The 25974-nt window shown below is 48.3% G+C and overlaps 1 protein-coding gene across 10 annotated transcripts in view; it reads left to right on the forward strand.

Annotated features, from left to right (window-relative positions):
- The window catches only part of jmjd1cb (jumonji domain containing 1Cb), a 242200-nt gene that overhangs the window by 123857 nt on the left and 92369 nt on the right, over positions 1-25974 (forward strand). For 7 of the 10 annotated variants that reach the window (XR_016491190.1, XM_090217894.1, XM_090217895.1 and 4 more), the window contains exons 4-7: positions 6525-6630; positions 9901-10025; positions 10556-10696; positions 11072-11161. Coding sequence is in view for 9 of the 10 variants with exons in the window: in XM_090217894.1 (XP_090074020.1) it covers positions 6525-6630; positions 9901-10025; positions 10556-10696; positions 11072-11161 (462 nt within the window). In the remaining variant the exon portion in view is untranslated. The remainder of the gene's footprint in view (positions 1-6524; positions 6631-9900; positions 10026-10555; positions 10697-11071; positions 11162-25974) is intronic. The other 3 variants (XM_090217898.1, XM_090217899.1, XM_090217900.1) reach the window with 1 other exon arrangement.

The raw sequence follows: 25974 nt of genomic DNA on the forward strand, positions 1-25974 counted from the left end.
ATGGATGGATGTATAGGGCTACCAACCATACTGTTGACTGTCTAATGGATGGATGTATAGGGCTACCAACCATACTGTTGACTGTCTGATGGATGTATAGGGCTACCAACCATACTGTTGAATGTCTAATGGATGTATAGGGCTACCAACCATACTGTTGACTGTCTAATGGATGTATAGGGCTACCAACCATACTGTTGAATGTCTAATGGATGTATAGGGCTACCAACCATACTGTTGACTGTCTAATGGATGTATAGGGCTACCAACCATACTGTTGAATGTCTAATGGATGGATGTATAGGGCTACCAACCATACTGTTGACTGTCTAATGGATGGATGTATAGGGCTACCAACCATACTGTTGACTGTCTGATGGATGTATAGGGCTACCAACCATACTGTTGACTGTCTGATGGATGTATAGGGCTACCAACCATACTGTAGACTGTCTAATGGATGGATGTATAGGGCTACCAACCATACTGTAGACTGTCTAATGGATGGATGTATAGGGCTACCACCATACTGTTGACTGTCTAATGGATGGATGTATAGGGCTACCAACCATACTGTAGACTGTCTAATGGATGGATGTATAGGGCTACCAACCATACTGTTGACTGTCTGATGGATGTATAGGTCTACCAACCATACTGTTGACTGTCTAATGGATGGATGTATAGGTCTACCAACCATACTGTTGACTGTCTAATGGATGGATGTATAGGTCCACCAACCATACTGTTGACTGTCTGATGGATGGATGTATAGGGCTACCAACCATACTGTTGACTGTCTAATAGATGGATGTATAGGGCTACCAACCATACTGTTGACTGTCCAATGGATGGATGTATAGGTCTACCAACCATACTGTTGACTGTCTGATGGATGTATAGGGCTACCAACCATACTGTTGACTGTCTGATGGATGTATAGGTCTACCAACCATACTGTTGACTGTCTGATGGATGGATGTATAGGTCTACCAACCATACTGTTGACTGTCTAATTGATGTATAGGTCAGGTATAGGCTAGTTGGTTAATTATGGAATGATGGATGGGAAGTCATGATAGGACTGTAATTTAAATCCACACTGTTGTCGAGACACACACACACACGCACACACACACACACACACACAGAGAGCCACACAGAACTTCAGCTACCTGATATGTGGATGCTCTCCTCAGCTGATTAGAGCCTGGAGCCCTGTCTGTCAGTCCTGTCTGTCAGTCCTGTCGGTCTGTCAGTCCGGTCTGTCTGTCGGTCCGGTCTGTCTGTCGGTCCTGTCGGTCTGTCGGTCCTGTCGGTCGGTCGGTCGGTCCTGTCTGTTGATGACGGGGGCTTCCAAGGCCTGCACAGAGAGCAGAAGAGTGTCTGAGCTGCCTCTCACACTCACACACACCCTCTCTCCCCTCTGCCTTCCTGTCTCAGTAGTAGAAAGGGACGGGAAGAGGAAGCCTTGTTTTTCTGGGTCAAAGTTGTATCTGGAAGTATTTTAAATTCCATAACGCAGCAACACCCTAACTGGAACAAATAGAAGATCCTCCAACACACTGATGTTACAGCCCAGAGAGAGAAGGGGAGGGGAGGAGGGCCAGAGAGAGAAGGGGAGGGGAGGAGGGCCAGAGAGAGAAGGGGAGGGGAGGAGGGCCAGAGAGAGAAGGGGAGGGGAGGAGGGCCAGAGAGAGAAGGGGAGGGGAGGAGGGCCAGAGAGAGAAGGGGAGGGGAGGAGGGCCAGAGAGAGAAGGGGAGGGGAGGAGGGCCAGAGAGAGAAGGGGAGGTCGAGGAGGGCCAGAGAGAGAAGGGGAGGGGAGGTGGGCCAGAGAGAGGAGGGGAGGAGGGCCAGAGAGAGAAGGGGAGGGGAGGAAGGCCAGAGAGAGAAGGGGAGGGGAGGAGGGCCAGAGAGAGAAGGGGAGGGGAGGAGGGCCAGAGAGAGGAGGGCCAGAGAGAGAAGGGGAGGGGAGGAGGGCCAGACAGAGAAGGGGAGGGGAGGAGGGCCAGACAGAAAAGGGGAGGGGAGGGCAGGCGGGCCAGAGAGAGAAGGGGAGGGGAGGGCAGGCGGGCCAGAGAGAAAAACAGATTGGGAGAGAGAAATACATAACAGGCATTGGTATTTTCTAATTGGATCCGTGGACAACAGTCCCCCAGCTCGGTCCTCCCAGCCCCCCAGCCAGGGTTAGGGTCCTCCCAGCCCCCCAGCCAGGGTTAGGGTCCTCCCAGACCCCCAGCCAGGGTTAGGGTCCTCCCAGACCCCCAGCCAGCCCATCCAGACAGGGTTAGGGTCCTCCCAGACCCCCAGCCAAGGTTAGGGTCCTCCCAGACCCCCAGCCAAGGTTAGGGTCCTCCCAGACCCCCAGCCAAGGTTAGGGTCCTCCCAGACCCCCAGCCAGGGTTAGGGTCCTCCCAGCCCCCCAGCCAGGGTTATGGTCCTCCCAGCCCCCCAGCCAGGGTTATGGTCCTCCCAGCCCCCCAGACAGGGTTAGGGTCCTCACAGCCCCCCAGCCAAGGTTAGGGTCCTCCCAGCCCCCCAGACAGGGTTAGGGTCCTCCCAGCCCCCAGCCAGGGTTAGGGTCCTCCCAGCCCCCCAGCCAGGGTTAGGGTCCTCCCAGACCCCCAGCCAGCCCGTCCAAACAGGGTTAGGGTCCTCCCAGACCCCCAGCCAGCCCGTCCAGACAGGGTTAGGGTCCTCCCAGCCCCCCAGACAGGGTTAGGGTCCTCCCAGCCCCCTAGCCAGTTTGCTTTTAAACTTAGTGTGTTTATGTGGGTGGAAAAAGATTACCAACTTGGTTGACATGGTCTGTCTAAACCCAGGAAAATATAGTGGGCCATTTTACTGTTAGCTATTCTGTCCTTCTACAAATTCACAATTTACTGGCTCCTTCCTTTCTCTTCCTCCATATATACACACAGTTAGACACAGATCTGTTGTTGTCTGGTTCTCTTCTCTTCCTCCATATCTACACACAGTTAGACACAGATCTGTTGTTGTCTGGTTCTCGTCTCTTCCTCCATATCTACACACAGTTAGACACAGATCTGTTGTTGTCTGGTTCTCTTCTCTTCCTCCATATCTACACACAGTTAGACACAGATCTGTTGTTGTCTGGTTCTCTTCTCTTCCTCCATATCTACACACAGTTAGACACAGATCTGTTGTCTGTCTGGTTCTCTTCTCTTCCTCCATATCTACACACAGTTAGACACAGATCTGTTGTCTGTCTGGTTCTCTTCTCTTCCTCCATATATACACACAGTTAGACACAGATCTGTTGTTGTCTGGTTCTCTTCTCTTCCTCCATATCTACACACAGTTAGACACAGATCTGTTGTTGTCTGGTTCTCGTCTCTTCCTCCATATCTACACACAGTTAGACACAGATCTGTTGTCTGTCTGGTTCTCTTCTCTTCCTCCATATATACACACAGTTAGACACAGATCTGTTGTTGTCTGGTTCTCTTCTCTTCCTCCATATCTACACACAGTTAGACACAGATCTGTTGTTGTCTGGTTCTCGTCTCTTCCTCCATATCTACACACAGTTAGACACAGATCTGTTGTTGTCTGGTTCTCTTCTCTTCCTCCATATCTACACACAGTTAGACACAGATCTGTTGTTGTTGTCTGGTTCTCTTCTCTTCCTCCATATCTACACACAGTTAGATACAGATCTGTTGTCTGTCTGGTTCTCTTCTCTTCCTCCATATCTACACACAGTTAGACACATCTGTTGTTGTTGTCTGGTTCTCTTCTCTTCCTCCATATCTACACACAGGTAGACACATATCTGTTGTTGTCTGGTTCTCTTCTCTTCCTCCATATCTACACACAGGTAGACACAGATCTGTTGTTGTCTGGTTCTCTTCTCTTCCTCCATATCTACATACAGATCTGTTGTTGTCTGGTTCTCTTCTCTTCCTCCATATCTACACACAGTTAGACACAGATCTGTTGTCTGTCTGGTTCTCTTCTCTTCCTCCATATATACACACAGTTAGACACAGATCTGTTGTTGTCTGTCTGGTTCTCTTCTCTTCCTCCATATCTACACGCAGTTAGATACAGATCTGTTGTCTGTCTGGTTCTCTTCTCTTCCTCCATATCTACACAGTTAGATACAGATCTGTTGTTGTCTGGTTCTCTTCCTCCATATCTACACACAGGTAGATACAGATCTGTTGTTGTCTGTCTGGTTCTCTTCTCTTCCTCCATATCTACACACAGTTAGATACAGATCTGTTGTCTGTCTGGTTCTCTTCTCTTCCTCCATATCTACACAGTTAGATACAGATCTGTTGTCTGTCTGGTTCTCTTCTCTTCCTCCATATCTACAGACAGTTAGATACAGATCTGTTGTTGTCTGTCTGGTTCTCTTCTCTTCCTCCATATCTACACACAGGTAGACACAGATCTGTTGTTGTCTGTCTGGTTCTCTTCTCTTCCTCCATATCTACACACAGTTAGATACAGATCTGTTGTCTGTCTGGTTCTCTTCTCTTCCTCCATATCTACACACAGGTAGACACAGATCTGTTGTTGTCTGGTTCTCTTCTCTTCCTCCATATCTACACACAGGTAGACACAGATCTGTTGTTGTCTGTCTGGTTCTCTTCTCTTCCTCCATATCTACACACAGTTAGATACAGATCTGTTGTCTGTCTGGTTCTCTTCTCTTCCTCCATATCTACACACAGGTAGACACAGATCTGTTGTTGTCTGGTTCTCTTCCTCCATATCTACACACAGGTAGACACAGATCTACTGTCGATCTATCAAGTGTGTGCAGAGCTGTCATCAAGGCAAAGGGTAGCTGATGAATCTAAAATACACAGTCAGGTTTCTGGTGACTACATAATTCCATGTGTTATTTCATAGTTTTGACGTCTTCACTATTATTCTACAATGTAGAAAATAAAGAAAAACCCTGGAATACACACACACACACACACACACACACACACACACACACACACACACACACACACACACACACACACACACACACACACACACACACACACACACACACACACACACACACACACACACACACACAGTGGCAAGAAAAAGTATGTGAACCATGCCTCGAGCAAAAGACCAAAGATTAAGAATGGTTGACTTGGGCGGAGCAAGGGTGGAGTAGACATTGGTGCTGGAAAACCTTGGTAGAGCAAGGGTGGAGTAGACATTGGTGCTGGAAAACCTTGGTGGAGCAAGGGTGGAGTAGACATTGGTGCTGGAAAACCTTGGTAGAGCAAGGGTGGAGTAGACATTGGTGCTGGAAAACCTTGGTAGAGCAAGGGTGGAGTAGACATTGGTGCTGGAAAACCTTGGTAGAGCAAGGGTGGAGTAGACATTGGTGCTGGAAAACCTTGGTAGAGCATGGGTGGAGTAGACATTGGTGCTGGAAAACCTTGGTAGAGCAAGGGTGGAGTAGACATTGGTGCTGGAAAACCTTGGTAGAGCATGGGTGGAGTAGACATTGGTGCTGGAAAACCTTGGTAGAGCATGGGTGGAGTAGACATTGGTGCTGGAAAACCTTGGTAGAGCATGGGTGGAGTAGACATTGGTGCTGGAAAACCTTGGTAGAGCAAGGGTGGAGTAGACATTGGTGCTGGAAAACCTTGGTAGAGCATGGGTGGAGTAGACATTGGTGCTGGAAAACCTTGGTAGAGCAAGGGTGGAGTAGACATTGGTGCTGGAAAACCTTGGTAGAGCAAGGGTGGAGTAGACATTGGTGCTGGAAAACCTTGGTAGAGCAAGGGTGGAGTAGACATTGGTGCTGTAAAACCTTGGTAGAGCATGGGTGGAGTAGACATTGGTGCTGGAAAACCTTGGTAGAGCATGGGTGGAGTGGACATTGGTGCTGGAAAACCTTGGTAGAGCATGGGTGGAGTGGACATTGGTGCAAGGATGAAAGGAAAGTAGACATCGTGGGGCTCATGAATTTCCTCATTTTCTGCTTCAGACCAGTGCCTACTTCTCACTTAAAAGATGGTTTCTTGGTTTTTAATTGTAGTAAATATGTAATGTATTGTCTGGTATAATACACAGGTTCTACCCCCAGTTGTAATGTACTGAATGGTCTTTAGTATGTATATAATAGGGTTCTACCTCCAGTTGTAATGTACTGAATGGTCTTTAGTATGTATATAATAGGGTTCTACCTCCAGTTGTAATGTACTGAATGGTCTTTAGTATGTATATAATAGGGTTCTACCCCCAGTTGTAATGTACTGAATGGTCTTTAGTATGTATATGATAGGGTTCTACCTCCAGTTGTAATGTACTGAATGGTCTTTAGTATGTATATAATAGGGTTCTACCTCCAGTTGTAATGTACTGAATGGTCTTTAGTATGTATATAATAGGGTTCTACCTCCAGTTGTAATGTACTGAATGGTCTTTAGTATGTATATAATAGGGTTCTACCTCCAGTTGTAATGTACTGAATGGTCTTTAGTATGTATATAATAGGGTTCTAACGTGTCCGCTCCTCCGTCTGTGTCTGCAGGAGGAAGTGGATAGTTTGAGTCCTGTTCTCAGGGACAACCCTCAGCTTCATGAAGAGGTCAGGTTCTGGCTCAAAGATCAAAAGGTTCAGGACATTTTTTTGCAAGGTAAGAAACACTGATGTATTTAATATGTAACAAACCCAACCAACTTGTCTGTTCACTGTGATGATGCTTAGTCCTTCGAGCCCTATTCCCTATATAGAACACTACTGTTGACCAGAGCCCTATTCCCTATATAGAACACTACTGTTGACCAGGGCCCTATTCCCTATATAGAACACTACTGTTGACCAGAGCCCTATTCCCTATATAGAATACTACTTTAGACCAGAGCCCTATTCCCTACATAGAACACTACTGTTGACCAGAGCCCTATTCCCTATATAGAACACTACTGTTGACCAGAGCCCTATTCCCTATATAGAACACTACTGTTGACCAGAGCCCTATTCCCTATATAGAACACTACTGTTGACCAGAGCCCTATTCCCTATATAGTACACTACTGTTGACCAGAGCCCTATTCCCTATATAGAACACTACTGTTGACCAGGGCCCTCTTCCCTATATAGAACACTACTGTTGACCAGGGCCCTCTTCCCTATATAGAACACTACTGTTGACCAGAGCCCTATTCCCTATATAGAACACTACTGTTGACCAGGGCCCTCTTCCCTATATAGAACACTACTGTTGACCAGAGCCCTATTCCCTATATAGAACACTACTGTTGACCAGAGCCCTATTCCCTATATAGAACACTACTGTTGACCAGAGCCCTATTCCCTATATAGTACACTACTGTTGACCAGAGCCCTATTCCCTATATAGAACACTACTGTTGACCAGGGCCCTATTCCCTATATAGTACACTACTGTTGACCAGGGCCTTATTCCCTATATAGAACACTACTGTTGACCAGAGCCCTATTCCCTGTTGACCAGAGCCCTATTCCCTATATAGAACACTACTGTTGACCAGGGCCCTCTTCCCTATATAGAACACTACTGTTGACCAGAGCCCTATTCCCTATATAGAACACTACTGTTGACCAGGGCCCTCTTCCCTATATAGAACACTACTGTTGACCAGAGCCCTATTCCCTATATAGAACACTACTGTTGACCAGGGCCCTATTCCCTATATAGTACACTACTGTTGCCTAGGGCCCTATTCCCTATATAGAACACTACTGTTGACCAGAGCCCTATTCCCTATATAGTGCACTACTGTTGACCAGAGCCCTACTCCCTATATAGAACACTACTGTTGACCAGGGCCCTATTCCCTATATAGTACACTACTGTTGACCAGGGCCCTATTCCCTATATAGAACACTACTGTTGACCAGAGCCCTATTCCCTATATAGTACACTACTGTTGACCAGGGCCCTATTCCCTATATAGAACACTACTGTTGACCACTACTCTGTCGTGTTATCTATCCAAGCCGGCACTGATTTCCATACCTGGTCCTGTGTCTGCTGGTACTGACATCAGACACCAGAAGAGACTGTCTGTTAGTCAGTGTGTTTGACCACAGCTGATGAATCTCTGGTCTTGTGCTTGTTAACAACATCCACATTGTAATGGGGATCTGTCTTGTCTGTAGACGCTGGCCAAGGTGCATGTACCTCAGGGACCTCTCTGTGGTGCTAATGGACTCCCTAGTCTAGTAACCAGATCTGTCTTGTCTGTAGACTCTGGCCAAGGTGCATGTACCTCAGGGACCTCTCTGTGGTGCTAATGGACTCCCTAGTCTAGTAACCAGATCTGTCTTGTCTGTAGACGCTGGCCAAGGTGCATGTACCTCAGGGACCTCTCTGTGGTGCTAATGGACTCCCTAGTCTAGTAACCAGATCTGTCTTGTCTGCAGACTCTGGCCAAGGTGCATGTACCTCAGGGACCTCTCTGTGGTGCTAATGGACTCCCTAGTCTAGTAACCAGATCTGTCTTGTCTGTAGACTCTGGCCAAGGTGCATGTACCTCAGGGACCTCTCTGTGGTGCTAATGGACTCCCTAGTCTAGTAACCAGATCTGTCTTGTCTGCAGACTCTGGCCAAGGTGCATGTACCTCAGGGACCTCTCTGTGGTGCTAATGGACTCCCTAGTCTAGTAACCAGATCTGTCTTGTCTGCAGACTCTGGCCAAGGTGCATGTACCTCAGGGACCTCTCTGTGGTGCTAATGGACTCCCTAGTCTAGTAACCAGATCTGTCTTGTCTGCAGACTCTGGCCAAGGTGCATGTACCTCAGGGACTCTCTGTGGTGCTAATGGACTCCCTAGTCTAGTAACCAGATCTGTCTTGTCTGCAGACTCTGGCCAAGGTGCATGTACCTCAGGGACTCTCTGTGGTGCTCATGGACAGAGAGACAGTTGAAGCGTTTCAGACAGGTCTCTGATATTGAATGTGTATGGCGGGTCAGGAAGAACATCTAGCCTAGCTACAGATGTCTGAATTGGTACATCTAGCCTAGCTACAGATGTCTGAATTGGTACATCTAGCCGAGCTACAGATGTCTGAATTGGTACATCTAGCCTAGCTACAGATGTCTGAATTGGTACATCTAGCCTAGCTACAGATGTCTGAATTGGTACATCTAGCCTAGCTACAGATGTCTGAATTGGTACATCTAGCCAGGCTACAGATGTCTGAATTGGTACATCTAGCCTAGCTACAGATGTCTGAATTGGTACATCTAGCCTAGCTACAGATGTCTGAATTGGTACATCTAGCCGAGCTACAGATGTCTGAATTGGTACATCTAGCCTAGCTACAGATGTCTGAATTGGTACATCTAGCCAGGCTACAGATGTCTGAATTGGTACATCTAGCCTAGCTACAGATGTCTGAATTTGTACATCTAGCCAGGCTACAGATGTCTGAATTGGTACATCTAGCCAGGCTACAGATGTCTGAATTGGTAGATCTAGCCGAGCTACAGATGTCTGAATTGGTACATCTAGCCAGGCTACAGATGTCTGAATTGGTACATCTAGCCAGGTTACAGATGTCTGAATTGGTACATCTAGCCTAGCTACAGATGTCTGAATTGGTACATCTAGCCTAGCTACAGATGTCTGAATTGGTACATCTAGCCTAGCTACAGATGTCTGAATTGGTACATCTAGCCGAGCTACAGATGTCTGAATTGGTACATCTAGCCAAGCTACAGATGTCTGAATTGGTACATCTAGCCGAGCTACAGATGTCTGAATTGGTATCTGAAGTGGAATAAGTGAATAGTTTCAGTCGGTGTTTAACCCCCACGATGCTGTGTGTCACCATGCTGTGTGTCACCATGCTGTGTGTCACCATGCTGTGTGTCACCATGCTGTGTGTCACCATGTTGCTCCTGTCCCCTCTCCTTCAGGTCCGTATTCATTAAATGGTTACCGAGTTCGTGTTTACAGACAAGACTCGGCCACTCAGTGGTTCACAGGGATCATCACACATCATGACCTCTTCAGCCGTAATATGGTTGTGATGAATGACCAGGTAAATACACTCCTGTCTCCATATTAAATACACCTCTATACTCCTGTCTCCATATTAAATACACCTCTATACTCCTGTCTCCATATTAAATACACCTCTATACTCCTCCATATTAAATACACCTCTATACTCCTGTCTCCATATTAAATACACCTCTATACCCCTGTCTTCATGTTAAATACACCTCTATACTCCAACACAGAACGTTGACCCCTCTATGACCCCTGTCTGTCTCTGTCTGTGACCTCTACTAGGTTCTAGAGCCCCAGAACGTTGACCCCTGTCTCTCTCTGTCTGTGACCTCTACTAGGTTCTAGAGCCCCAGAATGTTGACGCCTGTCTGTCTCTGTCTGTGACCTCTACTAGGTTCTAGAGCCCCAGAACGTTGACCCCTGTCTGTCTCTGTCTGTGACCTCTACTAGGTTCTAGAGCCCCAGAATGTTGACCCCTGTCTCTCTGTCTGTGACCTCTACTAGGTTCTAGAGCCCCAGAACGTTGACCCCTGTCTCTCTATCTGTGACCTCTACTAGGTTCTAGAGCCCCAGAATGTTGACCCCTCTATGATCCAGATGACCTTTCTGGACGATGTGGTTCACTCTCTGCTGAAAGGAGAGAACATCGGTATCCAGTCCCGACGCAGGTCCCGTTCCAACCAGAACAACTCTGCCCACGTGAGTACACACACACACACACACACACACACATACACACATGTTAACACACACACATAAACCCACGCCTGCGCACACACACACACACACACACACATGTTAACCCTCTCTCTGCTGGAAGCATCTGTCCATCAGTCTCAGTGCTGATAGGTCTACTAATGCTGTTCGTTAGTGTCACGTGACTTGTTAGTCATGTGTTATTTCATTGGTGCTGATTTCTGTCTTTACATGTTGTTGTTGTCAGTTTGGCTTTATCCTTTCCACCAGCTGTCTGTCAGTGTGGACAGCTTTAAAGTAACCATGTCAGTGGTATGCAACTAAACAGATACAATTTAGCTTCCAATCAATCAGTGGTGTTGCTGGTCCCTTTATCAGGAACCAGATCTCTCTGTGCCGCCATGTTGTTATCCAATTCGTCAACAGACAGCAGGAGGGAGACCCACCGGCACCACAGGAAGAGAGCAGGTACCACCGTCCAGAGGCCTCCTCTCTTCCTCTGTAGTACCCTAGTAGTGGTAGTCGTGGTGGTAGGTGTAGTAGTAGTGGTGGTGGTAGTGGTGGTGGTTGGTAGTAGTGGTGGTAGTAGTGTTGGTGGTAGTAGTGGTGGTGGTAGTAGTAGTGGTGGTAGTGGTAATATAGGTGGTTGGTGGTGGTGGTGGTGGTGGTAATATAGGTGGTTGGTGGTGGTGGTGGTGGTAATATAGGTGGTTGGTGGTGGTGGGTGTAGTAGTAGTGGTGGTGGTAGGTGTAGTAGTAGTGGTGGTAGTGGTAATATAGGTGGTTGGTGGTGGTGGTGGTAGTGGTAATATAGGTGGTTGGTGGTGGTAGTAGTAGTGGTGGTGGTGGTGGTAGTATAGGTGGTTAGTGGTGGTGGGTGTAGTAGTAGTGGTGGTGGTAGGTGTAGTAGTAGTGGTGGTGGTGGTAGTAGTGGTGGTGGTAGTAGTAGTGGTGGTAGTGGTAATATAGGTGGTTGGTGGTGGTGGTAGTAGTGGTGGTGGTTGTAGTAGTGGTGGTGGTGGTAGGTGTAGTAGTAGTGGTGGTGGTAGGTGTAGTAGTGGTGGTGGTAGGTGTAGTAGTAGTGGTGGTGGTGGTAGTAGTGGTGGTGGTAGTAGTAGTGGTGGTAGTGGTAATATAGGTGGTTGGTGGTGGTGGTAGTAGTGGTGGTGGGTGTAGTAGTAGTGGTGGTGGTAGGTGTAGTAGTGGTGGTGGTGGTGGTGGTAGTATAGGTGGTTAGTGGTGGTGGTAGTGGTAGGTGTAGTAGTGGTGGTGGTGGTAGTAGTATAGGTGGTTAGTGGTGGTGGTGGTGGTAGTGGTAATATAGGTGGTTAGTGGTGGTGGTGGTGGTGGTAGTGGTAATATAGGTGGTTAGTGGTGGTGGTAGTAGTGGTGGTGGGTGTAGTAGTAGTAGTAGTGGTGGTGGTAGGTGTAGTAGTAGTGGTGGTAGTAGTGGTGGTAGGTGTAGTAGTGGTGGTGGTAGTATAGGTGGTTAGTGGTGGTGGTAGTGGTAGGTGTAGTAGTGGTGGTAGTAGTATAGGTGGTTAGTGGTGGTGGTAGTGGTGGTGGTAGGTGTAGTGGTGGTGGTAGTAGTAGTGGTGGTGGTGGTAGTATAGGTGGTTAGTGGTGGTGGTAGGTGTAGTGGTGGTAGTGGTGGTGGTGGTGGTAGTAGTAGTGGTGGTGGTGGTAGTATAGGTGGTTAGTGGTGGTGGTAGGTGTAGTGGTGGTGGTGGTGGTAGTAGTAGTGGTGGTGGTGGTAGTATAGGTGGTTAGTGGTGGTGGTAGGTGTAGTGGTGGTGGTGGTGGTGGTAGTATAGGTGGTTAGTGGTGGTGGGTGTAGTAGTGGTGGTGGTAGTAGTGGTGGTAGGTGTAGTAGTGGTGGTGGTGGTGGTGGTAGTATAGGTGGTTAGTGGTGGTGGTAGTGGTAGGTGTAGTAGTAGTAGTGGTGGTGGTGGTGGTAGTAGTATAGGTGGTTAGTGGTGGTGGTGGTGGTAGGTGTAGTAGTAGTGGTGGTAGTGGTGGTGGTAGTAGTAGTGATGGTGGTGGTGGTAGTATAGGTGGTTAGTGGTGGTGGTAGTAGTGGTGGTAGTGGTGGTGGTAGGTGTAGTAGTAGCGGTGGTAGTGGTGGTGGTAGTAGTAGTAGTGGTGGTAGTGGTGGTGGTAGTAGTGGTAGTATAGTTGGTTAGTAGTAGTGGTAGTAGTGGTGGTAGTGGTGGTAGTAGTGGTGGTAGTGGTGGTGGTAGGTGTAGTAGTGGTGGTGGTAGTAGTGGTGGTAGTGGTGGTGGTAGTAGTAGTGGTGGTGGTGGTGGTAGTATAGGTGGTTAGTAGTGGTGGTAGTGGTAGTAGTGGTGGTGGTAGGTGTAGTAGTAGCGGTGGTAGTGGTGGTGGTGGTGGTAGTAGTGGTGGTAGGTGTGGTGGTAGTAGTAGTGGTGGTGGTGGTGGTAGTATAGGTGGTTAGTAGTGGTGGTAGTGGTAGTAGTGGTGGTGGTAGGTGTAGTAGTAGCAGCGGTGGTAGTGGTGGTGGTGGTGGTAGTAGTAGTGGTAGGTGTGGTGGTAGTAGTAGTGGTGGTGGTGGTGGTAGTATAGGTGGTTAGTAGTGGTGGTAGTGGTAGTAGTGGTGGTGGTAGGTGTAGTAGTAGCGGTGGTAGTGGTGGTGGTGGTGGTAGTAGTGGTGGTAGGTGTGGTGGTAGTAGTAGTGGTGGTGGTGGTGGTAGTATAGGTGGTTAGTAGTGGTGGTAGTAGTGGTGGTGGGAGTAGTGGTGGTGGTGGGAGTAGTGGTGGTGGGAGTAGTGGTGGTGGTGGGAGTAGTGGTGGTGGTGGGAGTAGTGGTGGTGGTGGGAGTAGTGGTGGTGGGAGTAGTGGTGGTGGGAGTAGTGGTGGTGGGAGTAGTGGTGGTGGTGGGAGTAGTGGTGGTGGTGGGAGTAGTGGTGGTGGTGGGAGTAGTGGTGGTGGTGGGAGTAGTGGTGGTGGTGGGAGTGGTGGTGGTGGTGGGAGTGGTGGTGGTGGGAGTAGTGGTGGTGGTGGGAGTGGTGGTGGTGGGAGTAGTGGTGGTGGTGGGAGTAGTGGTGGTGGTAGTAGTGGTGGTGGTGGGAGTAGTGGTGGTGGTGGGAGTAGTAGTGGTGGGAGTAGTGGTGGTGGTGGGAGTAGTGGTGGTGGTGGGAGTAGTGGTGGTGGTGGGAGTAGTGGTGGTGGTGGGAGTAGTGGTGGTGGGAGTAGTGGTGGTGGTGGGAGTAGTGGTGGTGGTGGGAGTAGTGGTGGTGGTGGGAGTAGTGGTGGTGGGAGTAGTGGTGGTGGTGGGAGTAGTGGTGGTGGGAGTAGTGGTGGTGGGAGTAGTGGTGGTGGGAGTAGTGGTGGTGGTGGGAGTAGTGGTGGTGGGAGTAGTGGTGGTGGTGGGAGTAGTGGTGGTGGGAGTAGTGGTGGTGGGAGTAGTGGTGGTGGTGGGAGTAGTGGTGGTGGTGGGAGTAGTGGTGGTGGGAGTAGTGGTGGTGGTGGGAGTAGTGGTGGTGGTGGTAGTGGTGGTGGTGGGAGTAGTAGTGGTGGGAGTAGTGGTGGTGGTGGGAGTAGTGGTGGTGGTGGGAGTAGTGGTGGTGGTGGGAGTAGTGGTGGTGGTGGGAGTAGTGGTGGTGGGAGTAGTGGTGGTGGGAGTAGTGGTGGTGGTGGGAGTAGTGGTGGTGGTGGGAGTAGTGGTGGTGGTGGGAGTAGTGGTGGTGGTGGGAGTAGTGGTGGTGGTGGGAGTAGTGGTGGTGGTGGGAGTAGTGGTGGTGGTGGGAGTAGTGGTGGTGGTGGGAGTAGTGGTGGTGGTGGGAGTAGTGGTGGTGGGAGTAGTGGTGGTGGTGGGAGTAGTGGTGGTGGTGGGAGTAGTGGTGGTGGTGGGAGTAGTGGTGGTGGGAGTAGTGGTGGTGGTGGGAGTAGTGGTGGTGGGAGTAGTGGTGGTGGTGGGAGTAGTGGTGGTGGTGGGAGTAGTGGTAGTGGTGGGAGTAGTGGTGGTGGGAGTAGTGGTGGTGGTGGGAGTAGTGGTGGTGGTGGGAGTAGTGGTGGTGGTGGGAGTAGTGGTGGTGGTGGGAGTAGTGGTGGTGGGAGTAGTGGTGGTGGTGGGAGTAGTGGTGGTGGTGGGAGTAGTGGTGGTGGTGGGAGTAGTGGTAGTGGTGGTGGTAGGTGTAGTGGTGGTAGGTGTAGTGGTGGTGGTGGTGGTAGGTGTAGTGGTGGTGGTGGTGGTAGGTGTAGTAGTAGTGGTGGTGGTAGGTGTAGTAGTGGTGGTGGTAGGTGTAGTAGTGGTGGTGGTAGGTGTAGTAGTGGTGGTGGTAGGTGTAGTGGTGGTGGTAGGCGTACTGGTGGTGGTAAGTGTAGTAGTGGTGGTGTTAGGTGTGGTAGTGGTGGTGTTAGGTGTAGTAGTAGTAGTAGTAGTAGTAGTGGTGGTGGTGGTAGTGGTGGTGGTGGTAGTAGTAGTGGTAGTGGTGGTAGTAGCACTAAGTCAGACAGCAGGGTAATAGTATCGTAGCACTAAGTCAGACAGCAGGGTAATAGTACCGTAGCACTAAGTCAGACAGCAGGGTAATAGTACCGTAGCACTAAGTCAGACAGCAGGGTAATAGTACCGTAGCGTAGCACTAAGTCAGACAGCAGGGTAATAGTACCGTAGCACTAAGTCAGACAGCAGGGTAATAGTATCGTAGCACTAAGTCAGACAGCAGGGTAATAGTACCGTAGCACTAAGTCAGACAGCAGGGCAATAGTACTGTAGCACTAAGTCAGACAGCAGGGCAATAGTACTGTAGCACTAAGTCAGACAACAGGGCAATAGTACCGTAGCACTAAGTCAGACAGCAGGGTAATAGTACCGTAGCACCATGTCAGACAGCAGGTAATAGTACCGTACCGTAGCACTAAGTCAGACAGCAGGGTAATAGTACCGTAGCACTAAGTCAGACAGCAGGGCAATAGTACCGTAGCACCATGTCAGACAGCAGGGTAATAGTACCGTAGCACTAAGTCAGACAGCAGGGTAATAGTACTGTAGCACTAAGTCAGACAGCAGGGTAATAGTACCGTAGCACCATGTCAGACAGCAGGGTAATAGTACCGTAGCGTAGCACTAAGTCAGACAGCAGGGTAATAGTACCGTAGCACTAAGTCAGACAGCAGGGTAATAGTACCGTACCGTAGCACTAAGTCAGACAGCAGGGTAATAGTACCGTAGCACCATGTCAGACAGCAGGTAATAGTACCGTAACGTAGCACTAAGTCAGACAGCAGGGTAATAGTACCGTAGCACTAAGTCAGACAGCAGGGTAATAGGACCGTAGCACTAAGTCAGACAGCAGGGTAATAGTACCGTAGCACTAAGTCAGACAGCAGGGTAATAGTACCGTAGCACTAAGTCAGACAGCAGGGTAATAGTACCGTAGCACTAAGTCAGACAGCAGGGTAATAGTACCGTAGCACTAAGTCAGACAGCAGGGTAATAGTACCGTAGCACTAAGTCAGACAGCAGGGTAATAGTACCGTAGCACTAAGTCAGACAGCAGGGTAATAGTACCGTAGCACTAAGTCAGACAGCAGGGTAATAGTACCGTAGCACTAAGTCAGACAGCAGGGTTATAGTACCGTAGCGTAGCACTAAGTCAGACAGCAGGGTAATAGTACCGTACCGTAGCACTAAGTCAGACAGCAGGGTTATAGTACCGTAGCGTAGCACTAAGTCAGACAGCAGGGTAATAGTACCGTAGCACTAAGTCAGACAGCAGGGTAATAGTACCGTAGCACTAAGTCAGACAGCAGGGTAATAGTACCGTACCGTAGCACTAAGTCAGACAGCAGGGTAATAGTACCGTAGCACTAAGTCAGACAGCAGGGTTATAGTACCGTAGCGTAGCACTAAGTCAGACAGCAGGGTAATAGTACCGTACCGTAGCACTAAGTCAGACAGCAGGGTTATAGTACCGTAGCGTAGCACTAAGTCAGACAGCAGGGTTATAGTACCGTAGCGTAGCACTAAGTCAGACAGCAGGGTTATAGTACCGTAGCACTAAGTCAGACAGCAGGGTAATAGTACCGTAGCACTAAGTCAGACAGCAGGGTAATAGTACCGTACCGTAGCACTAAGTCAGACAGCAGGGTTATAGTACCGTAGCACTAAGTCAGACAGCAGGGTAATAGTACCGTAGCACTAAGTCAGACAGCAGGGTAATAGTACTGTACCGTAGCACTAAGTCAGACAGCAGGGTTATAGTACCGTAGCACTAAGTCAGACAGCAGGGTTATAGTACCGTAGCACTAAGTCAGACATTAGGGTTATAGTACCGTAGCACTAAGTCAGACAGCAGGGTAATAGTACCGTAGCACTAAGTCAGACAGCAGGGTAATAGTACCGTAGCACTAAGTCAGACAGCAGGGTAATAGTACCGTAGCACTAAGTCAGACAGCAGGGTTATAGTACCGTAGCGTAGCACTAAGTCAGACAGCAGGGTAATAGTACCGTACCGTAGCACTAAGTCAGACAGCAGGGTTATAGTACCATAGCGTAGCACTAAGTCAGACAGCAGGGTAATAGTACCGTACCGTGGCACTAAGTCAGACAGCAGGGTTATAGTACCGTAGCGTAGCACTAAGTCAGACAGCAGGGTAATAGTACCGTAGCACTAAGTCAGACAGCAGGGTTATAGTACCGTAGCGTAGCACTAAGTCAGACAGCAGGGTAATAGTACCGTACCGTAGCACTAAGTCAGACAGCAGGGTTATAGTACCGTAGCACTAAGTCAGACAGCAGGGTAATAGGACCGTAGCACTAAGTCAGACAGCAGGGTAATACTACCGTAGCACTAAGTCAGACAGCAGGGCAATACTACCGTAGCACTAAGTCAGACAGCAGGGTAATAGTACCGTAGCACTAAGTCAGACATTACGGTAATAGTACCGTAGCACTATGTCAGACAGCAGGTAATAGTACCGTAGCGTAGCACTAAGTCAGACAGCAGGGTAATAGTACCGTAGCACTAAGTCAGACAGCAGGGTAATAGTACCGTAGCACTAAGTCAGACAGCAGGGTAATAGTACCGTAGCACTAAGTCAGACAGCAGGGCAATAGTACCGTAGCACTAAGTCAGACAGCAGGGCAATAGTACTGTAGCACTAAGTCAGACAGCAGGGTAATAGTACCGTAGCGTAGCACTAAGTCAGACAGCAGGGTAATAGTACCGTAGCACTAAGTCAGACAGCAGGGTAATAGTACCGTAGCACTAAGTCAGACAGCAGTGTAATAGTACCGTAGCACTATGTCAGACAGCAGGTAATAGTACCGTAGCGTAGCACTAAGTCAGACAGCAGGGTAATGGTACCGTAGCACTAAGTCAGACAGCAGGGTAATAGTACCGTAGCACTAAGTCAGACAGCAGGGTAATAGTACCGTAGCACTAAGTCAGACAGCAGGGTAATAGGACCGTAGCACTAAGTCAGACAGCAGGGTAATAGTACCGTAGCACTAAGTCAGACAGCAGGGTAATAGGACCGTAGCACTAAGTCAGACAGCAGGGTAATAGTACCGTAGCACTAAGTCAGACAGCAGGGAAATAGTACCGTAGCACTAAGTCAGACATTACGGTAATAGTACCGTAGCACTATGTCAGACAGCAGGTAATAGTACCGTAGCGTAGCACTAAGTCAGACAGCAGGGTAATAGTACCGTAGCACTAAGTCAGACAGCAGGGTAATAGTACCGTAGCACTAAGTCAGACAGCAGGGTAATAGTACCGTAGCACTAAGTCAGACAGCAGGGTAATAGTACCGTAGCGTAGCACTAAGTCAGACAGCAGGGTAATAGTACCGTAGCACTAAGTCAGACAGCAGGGTAATAGTACCGTAGCACTAAGTCAGACAGCAGGGTAATAGTACCGTAGCACTAAGTCAGACAGCAGGGTAATAGTACCGTAGCACTAAGTCAGACAGCAGGGTAATAGTACCGTAGCACTAAGTCAGACAGCAGGGTAATAGTACCGTAGCGTAGCACTAAGTCAGACAGCAGGGTAATAGTACCGTAGCACTAAGTCAGACAGCAGGGTAATAGTACCGTAGCGTAGCACTAAGTCAGACAGCAGGGTAATAGTACCGTAGCGTAGCACTAAGTCAGACAGCAGGGTAATAGTACCGTAGCGTAGCACTAAGTCAGACAGCAGGGTAATAGTACCGTAGCGTAGCACTAAGTCAGACAGCAGGGTAATAGTACCGTAGCGTAGCACTAAGTCAGACAGCAGGGTAATAGTACCGTAGCACTAAGTCAGACAGCAGGGTAATAGTACCGTAGCACTAAGTCAGACAGCAGGGTAATAGTACCGTAGCACTAAGTCAGACAGCAGGGTAATAGTACCGTAGCGTAGCACTAAGTCAGACAGCAGGGTAATAGTACCGTAGCGTAGCACTAAGTCAGACAGCAGGGTAATAGTACCGTAGCGTAGCACTAAGTCAGACAGCAGGGTAATAGTAGCGTAGCACTAAGTCAGACAGCAGGGTAATAGTACCGTAGCGTAGCACTAAGTCAGACAGCAGGGTAATAGTACCGTAGCACTAAGTCAGACAGCAGGGTAATAGTACCGTAGCGTAGCACTAAGTCAGACAGCAGGGTAATAGTACCGTAGCGTAGCACTAAGTCAGACAGCAGGGTAATAGTAGCGTAGCACTAAGTCAGACAGCAGGGTAATAGTACCGTAGCGTAGCACTAAGTCAGACAGCAGGGTAATAGTACCGTAGCGTAGCACTAAGTCAGACAGCAGGGTAATAGTACCGTAGCACTAAGTCAGACAGCAGGGTAATAGTACCGTAGCGTAGCACTAAGTCAGACAGCAGGGTAATAGTACCGTAGCACTAAGTCAGACAGCAGGGTAATAGTACCGTAGCACTAAGTCAGACAGCAGGGTAATAGTACCGTAGCACTAAGTCAGACAGCAGGGTAATAGTACCGTAGCACTAAGTCAGACAGCAGGGTAATAGTACCGTAGCACTAAGTCAGACAGCAGGGTAATAGTACCGTAGCACTAAGTCAGACAGCAGGGTAATAGTACCGTAGCACTAAGTCAGACAGCAGGGTAATAGTACCGTAGCACTAAGTCAGACAGCAGGGTAATAGTACTGTAGCGTAGCACTAAGTCAGACAGCAGGGTAATAGTACCGTAGCACTAAGTCAGACAGCAGGGTAATAGTACCGTAGCGTAGCACTAAGTCAGACAGCAGGGTAATAGTACCGTAGCACTAAGTCAGACAGCAGGGTAATAGTACTGTAGCACTAAGTCAGACAGCAGGGTAATAGTACCGTAGCACTAAGTCAGACAGCAGGGTAATAGTACCGTAGCACTAAGTCAGACAGCAGGGTAATAGTACCGTAGCACTAAGTCAGACAGCAGGGTAATAGTACCGTAGCACTAAGTCAGACAGCAGGGTAATAGGACCGTAGCACTAAGTCAGACAGCAGGGTAATAGTACCGTAGCACTAAGTCAGACAGCAGGGTAATAGTACCGTAGCACTAAGTCAGACAGCAGGGTAATAGTACTGTAGCACTAAGTCAGACAGCAGGGTAATAGTACCGTAGCACTAAGTCAGACAGCAGGGTAATAGTACCGTAGCACTAAGTCAGACAGCAGGGTAATAGGACCGTAGCACTAAGTCAGACAGCAGGGTAATAGTACCGTAGCACTAAGTCAGACAGCAGGGTAATAGTACAGTAGCGTAGCACTAAGTCAGACAGCAGGGTAATAGTACCGTAGCACTAAGTCAGACAGCAGGGTAATAGTACCGTAGCACTAAGTCAGACAGCAGGGTAATAGTACCGTAGCACTAAGTCAGACAGCAGGGTAATAGTACTGTAGCACTAAGTCAGACAGCAGGGTAATAGTACTGTAGCACTAAGTCAGACAGCAGGGTAATAGTACCGTAGCACTAAGTCAGACAGCAGGGTAATAGTACCGTAGCACTAAGTCAGACAGCAGGGTAATAGTACCGTAGCACTAAGTCAGACAGCAGGGTAATAGTACCGTAGCGTAGCACTAAGTCAGACAGCAGGGTAATAGTACCGTAGCACTAAGTCAGACAGCAGGGTAATAGTACTGTAGCACTAAGTCAGACAGCAGGGTAATAGTACCGTAGCACTAAGTCAGACAGCAGGGTAATAGTACCGTAGCACTAAGTCAGACAGCAGGGTAATAGTACCGTAGCACTAAGTCAGACAGCAGGGTAATAGTACCGTAGCACTAAGTCAGACAGCAGGGTAATAGGACCGTAGCACTAAGTCAGACAGCAGGGTAATAGTACCGTAGCACTAAGTCAGACAGCAGGGTAATAGTACCGTAGCACTAAGTCAGACAGCAGGGTAATAGTACTGTAGCACTAAGTCAGACAGCAGGGTAATAGTACCGTAGCACTAAGTCAGACAGCAGGGTAATAGTACCGTAGCACTAAGTCAGACAGCAGGGTAATAGGACCGTAGCACTAAGTCAGACAGCAGGGTAATAGTACCGTAGCACTAAGTCAGACAGCAGGGTAATAGTACCGTAGCGTAGCACTAAGTCAGACAGCAGGGTAATAGTACCGTAGCACTAAGTCAGACAGCAGGGTAATAGTACCGTAGCACTAAGTCAGACAGCAGGGTAATAGTACCGTAGCACTAAGTCAGACAGCAGGGTAATAGTACTGTAGCACTAAGTCAGACAGCAGGGTAATAGTACTGTAGCACTAAGTCAGACAGCAGGGTAATAGTACCGTAGCACTAAGTCAGACAGCAGGGTAATAGTACCGTAGCACTAAGTCAGACAGCAGGGTAATAGTACCGTAGCACTAAGTCAGACAGCAGGGTAATAGTACCGTACCGTAGCACTAAGTCAGACAGCAGGGTAATAGTACCGTAGCACTAAGTCAGACAGCAGGGTTATAGTACCGTAGCACTAAGTCAGACAGCAGGGTAATAGTACCGTAGCACTAAGTCAGACAGCAGGGTAATAGTACCGTAGCACTAAGTCAGACAGCAGGGTAATAGTACCGTAGCACTAAGTCAGACAGCAGGGTAATAGTACTGTAGCACTAAGTCAGACAGCAGGGTAATAGTACCGTAGCACTAAGTCAGACAGCAGGGTAATAGTACCGTAGCACTAAGTCAGACAGCAGGGTAATAGTATCGTAGCACTAAGTCAGACAGCAGGGTAATAGTACCGTAGCACTAAGTCAGACAGCAGGGTAATAGTATCGTAGCACTAAGTCAGACAGCAGGGTAATAGTACCGTAGCACTAAGTCAGACAGCAGGGTAATAGTACTGTAGCACTAAGTCAGACAGCAGGGTAATAGTACCGTAGCACTAAGTCAGACAGCAGGGTAATAGTATCGTAGCACTAAGTCAGACAGCAGGGTAATAGTACCGTAGCACTAAGTCAGACAGCAGGGTAATAGTACCGTAGCACTAAGTCAGACAGCAGGGCAATAGTACCGTAGCACTAAGTCAGACAGCAGGGTAATAGTACCGTAGCACTAAGTCAGACAGCAGGGTAATAGTACTGTAGCACTAAGTCAGACAGCAGGGTAATAGTACCGTAGCACTAAGTCAGACAGCAGGGTAATAGTACCGTAGCACTAAGTCAGACAGCAGGGTAATAGTACCGTAGCACTAAGTCAGACAGCAGGGTAATAGTACCGTAGCACTAAGTCAGACAGCAGGGTAATAGTACTGTAGCACTAAGTCAGACAGCAGGGTAATAGTACCGTAGCACTAAGTCAGACAGCAGGGTAATAGTACCGTAGCACTAAGTCAGACAGCAGGGTAATAGTACCGTAGCACTAAGTCAGACAGCAGGGTAATAGTACGGTAGCACTAAGTCAGACAGCAGGGTAATAGTACCGTAGCACTAAGTCAGACAGCAGGGTAATAGTACCGTAGCACTAAGTCAGACAGCAGGGTAATAGTACCGTAGCACTAAGTCAGACAGCAGGGTAATAGTACCGTAGCACTAAGTCAGACAGCAGGGTAATAGTACCGTAGCACTAAGTCAGACAGCAGGGTAATAGTACCGTACCGTAGCACTAAGTCAGACAGCAGGGTAATAGTACCGTAGCACTAAGTCAGACAGCAGGGTTATAGTACCGTAGCACTAAGTCAGACAGCAGGGTAATAGTACCGTAGCACTAAGTCAGACAGCAGGGTAATAGTACCGTAGCACTAAGTCAGACAGCAGGGTAATAGTACCGTAGCACTAAGTCAGACAGCAGGGTAATAGTACTGTAGCACTAAGTCAGACAGCAGGGTAATAGTACCGTAGCACTAAGTCAGACAGCAGGGTAATAGTACCGTAGCACTAAGTCAGACAGCAGGGTAATAGTATCGTAGCACTAAGTCAGACAGCAGGGTAATAGTACCGTAGCACTAAGTCAGACAGCAGGGTAATAGTACCGTAGCACTAAGTCAGACAGCAGGGTAATAGTATCGTAGCACTAAGTCAGACAGCAGGGTAATAGTACCGTAGCACTAAGTCAGACAGCAGGGTAATAGTACCGTAGCACTAAGTCAGACAGCAGGGTAATAGTACCGTAGCACTAAGTCAGACAGCAGGGTAATAGTACCGTAGCACTAAGTCAGACAGCAGGGTAATAGTACTGTAGCACTAAGTCAGACAGCAGGGTAATAGTACCGTAGCACTAAGTCAGACAGCAGGGTAATAGTACCGTAGCACTAAGTCAGACAGCAGGGTAATAGTACCGTAGCACTAAGTCAGACAGCAGGGTAATAGTACCGTAGCACTAAGTCAGACAGCAGGGCAATAGTACCGTAGCACTAAGTCAGACAGCAGGGTAATAGTACCGTAGCACTAAGTCAGACAGCAGGGTAATAGTACCGTAGCACTAAGTCAGACAGCAGGGTAATAGTACTGTAGCACTAAGTCAGACAGCAGGGTAATAGTACCGTAGCGTAGCACTAAGTCAGACAGCAGGGTAATAGTACCGTAGCACTAAGTCAGACAGCAGGGTAATAGTACCGTAGCACTAAGTCAGACAGCAGGGTAATAGTACCGTAGCACTAAGTCAGACAGCAGGGTAATAGTACTGTAGCACTAAGTCAGACAGCAGGGTAATAGTACTGTAGCACTAAGTCAGACAGCAGGGTAATAGTACCGTAGCACTAAGTCAGACAGCAGGGTAATAGTACCGTAGCACTAAGTCAGACAGCAGGGTAATAGTACTGTAGCACTAAGTCAGACAGCAGGGTAATAGTACCGTAGCACTAAGTCAGACAGCAGGGTAATAGTACCGTAGCGTAGCACTAAGTCAGACAGCAGGGTAATAGTACCGTAGCACTAAGTCAGACAGCAGGGTAATAGTACCGTAGCACTAAGTCAGACAGCAGGGTAATAGTACCGTAGCACTAAGTCAGACAGCAGGGTAATAGTACTGTAGCACTAAGTCAGACAGCAGGGTAATAGTACTGTAGCACTAAGTCAGACAGCAGGGTAATAGTACCGTAGCACTAAGTCAGACAGCAGGGTAATAGTACCGTAGCACTAAGTCAGACAGCAGGGTAATAGTACCGTAGCACTAAGTCAGACAGCAGGGTAATAGTACCGTACCGTAGCACTAAGTCAGACAGCAGGGTAATAGTACCGTAGCACTAAGTCAGACAGCAGGGTTATAGTACCGTAGCACTAAGTCAGACAGCAGGGTAATAGTACCGTAGCACTAAGTCAGACAGCAGGGTAATAGTACCGTAGCACTAAGTCAGACAGCAGGGTAATAGTACCGTAGCACTAAGTCAGACAGCAGGGTAATAGTACTGTAGCACTAAGTCAGACAGCAGGGTAATAGTACCGTAGCACTAAGTCAGACAGCAGGGTAATAGTACCGTAGCACTAAGTCAGACAGCAGGGTAATAGTATCGTAGCACTAAGTCAGACAGCAGGGTAATAGTACCGTAGCACTAAGTCAGACAGCAGGGTAATAGTATCGTAGCACTAAGTCAGACAGCAGGGTAATAGTACCGTAGCACTAAGTCAGACAGCAGGGTAATAGTACTGTAGCACTAAGTCAGACAGCAGGGTAATAGTACCGTAGCACTAAGTCAGACAGCAGGGTAATAGTATCGTAGCACTAAGTCAGACAGCAGGGTAATAGTACCGTAGCACTAAGTCAGACAGCAGGGTAATAGTACCGTAGCACTAAGTCAGACAGCAGGGCAATAGTACCGTAGCACTAAGTCAGACAGCAGGGTAATAGTACCGTAGCACTAAGTCAGACAGCAGGGTAATAGTACTGTAGCACTAAGTCAGACAGCAGGGTAATAGTACCGTAGCACTAAGTCAGACAGCAGGGTAATAGTACCGTAGCACTAAGTCAGACAGCAGGGTAATAGTACCGTAGCACTAAGTCAGACAGCAGGGTAATAGTACCGTAGCACTAAGTCAGACAGCAGGGTAATAGTACTGTAGCACTAAGTCAGACAGCAGGGTAATAGTACCGTAGCACTAAGTCAGACAGCAGGGTAATAGTACCGTAGCACTAAGTCAGACAGCAGGGTAATAGTACCGTAGCACTAAGTCAGACAGCAGGGTAATAGTACGGTAGCACTAAGTCAGACAGCAGGGTAATAGTACCGTAGCACTAAGTCAGACAGCAGGGTAATAGTACCGTAGCACTAAGTCAGACAGCAGGGTAATAGTACCGTAGCACTAAGTCAGACAGCAGGGTAATAGTACCGTAGCACTAAGTCAGACAGCAGGGTAATAGTACCGTAGCACTAAGTCAGACAGCAGGGTAATAGTACCGTACCGTAGCACTAAGTCAGACAGCAGGGTAATAGTACCGTAGCACTAAGTCAGACAGCAGGGTTATAGTACCGTAGCACTAAGTCAGACAGCAGGGTAATAGTACCGTAGCACTAAGTCAGACAGCAGGGTAATAGTACCGTAGCACTAAGTCAGACAGCAGGGTAATAGTACCGTAGCACTAAGTCAGACAGCAGGGTAATAGTACTGTAGCACTAAGTCAGACAGCAGGGTAATAGTACCGTAGCACTAAGTCAGACAGCAGGGTAATAGTACCGTAGCACTAAGTCAGACAGCAGGGTAATAGTATCGTAGCACTAAGTCAGACAGCAGGGTAATAGTACCGTAGCACTAAGTCAGACAGCAGGGTAATAGTACCGTAGCACTAAGTCAGACAGCAGGGTAATAGTATCGTAGCACTAAGTCAGACAGCAGGGTAATAGTACCGTAGCACTAAGTCAGACAGCAGGGTAATAGTACCGTAGCACTAAGTCAGACAGCAGGG

The sequence above is a fragment of the Oncorhynchus mykiss genome, chromosome 23 (assembly GCF_057628025.1).
Source record: "Oncorhynchus mykiss isolate SJ-2025 chromosome 23, ASM5762802v1, whole genome shotgun sequence".
NCBI lineage: Eukaryota > Metazoa > Chordata > Actinopteri > Salmoniformes > Salmonidae > Oncorhynchus > Oncorhynchus mykiss.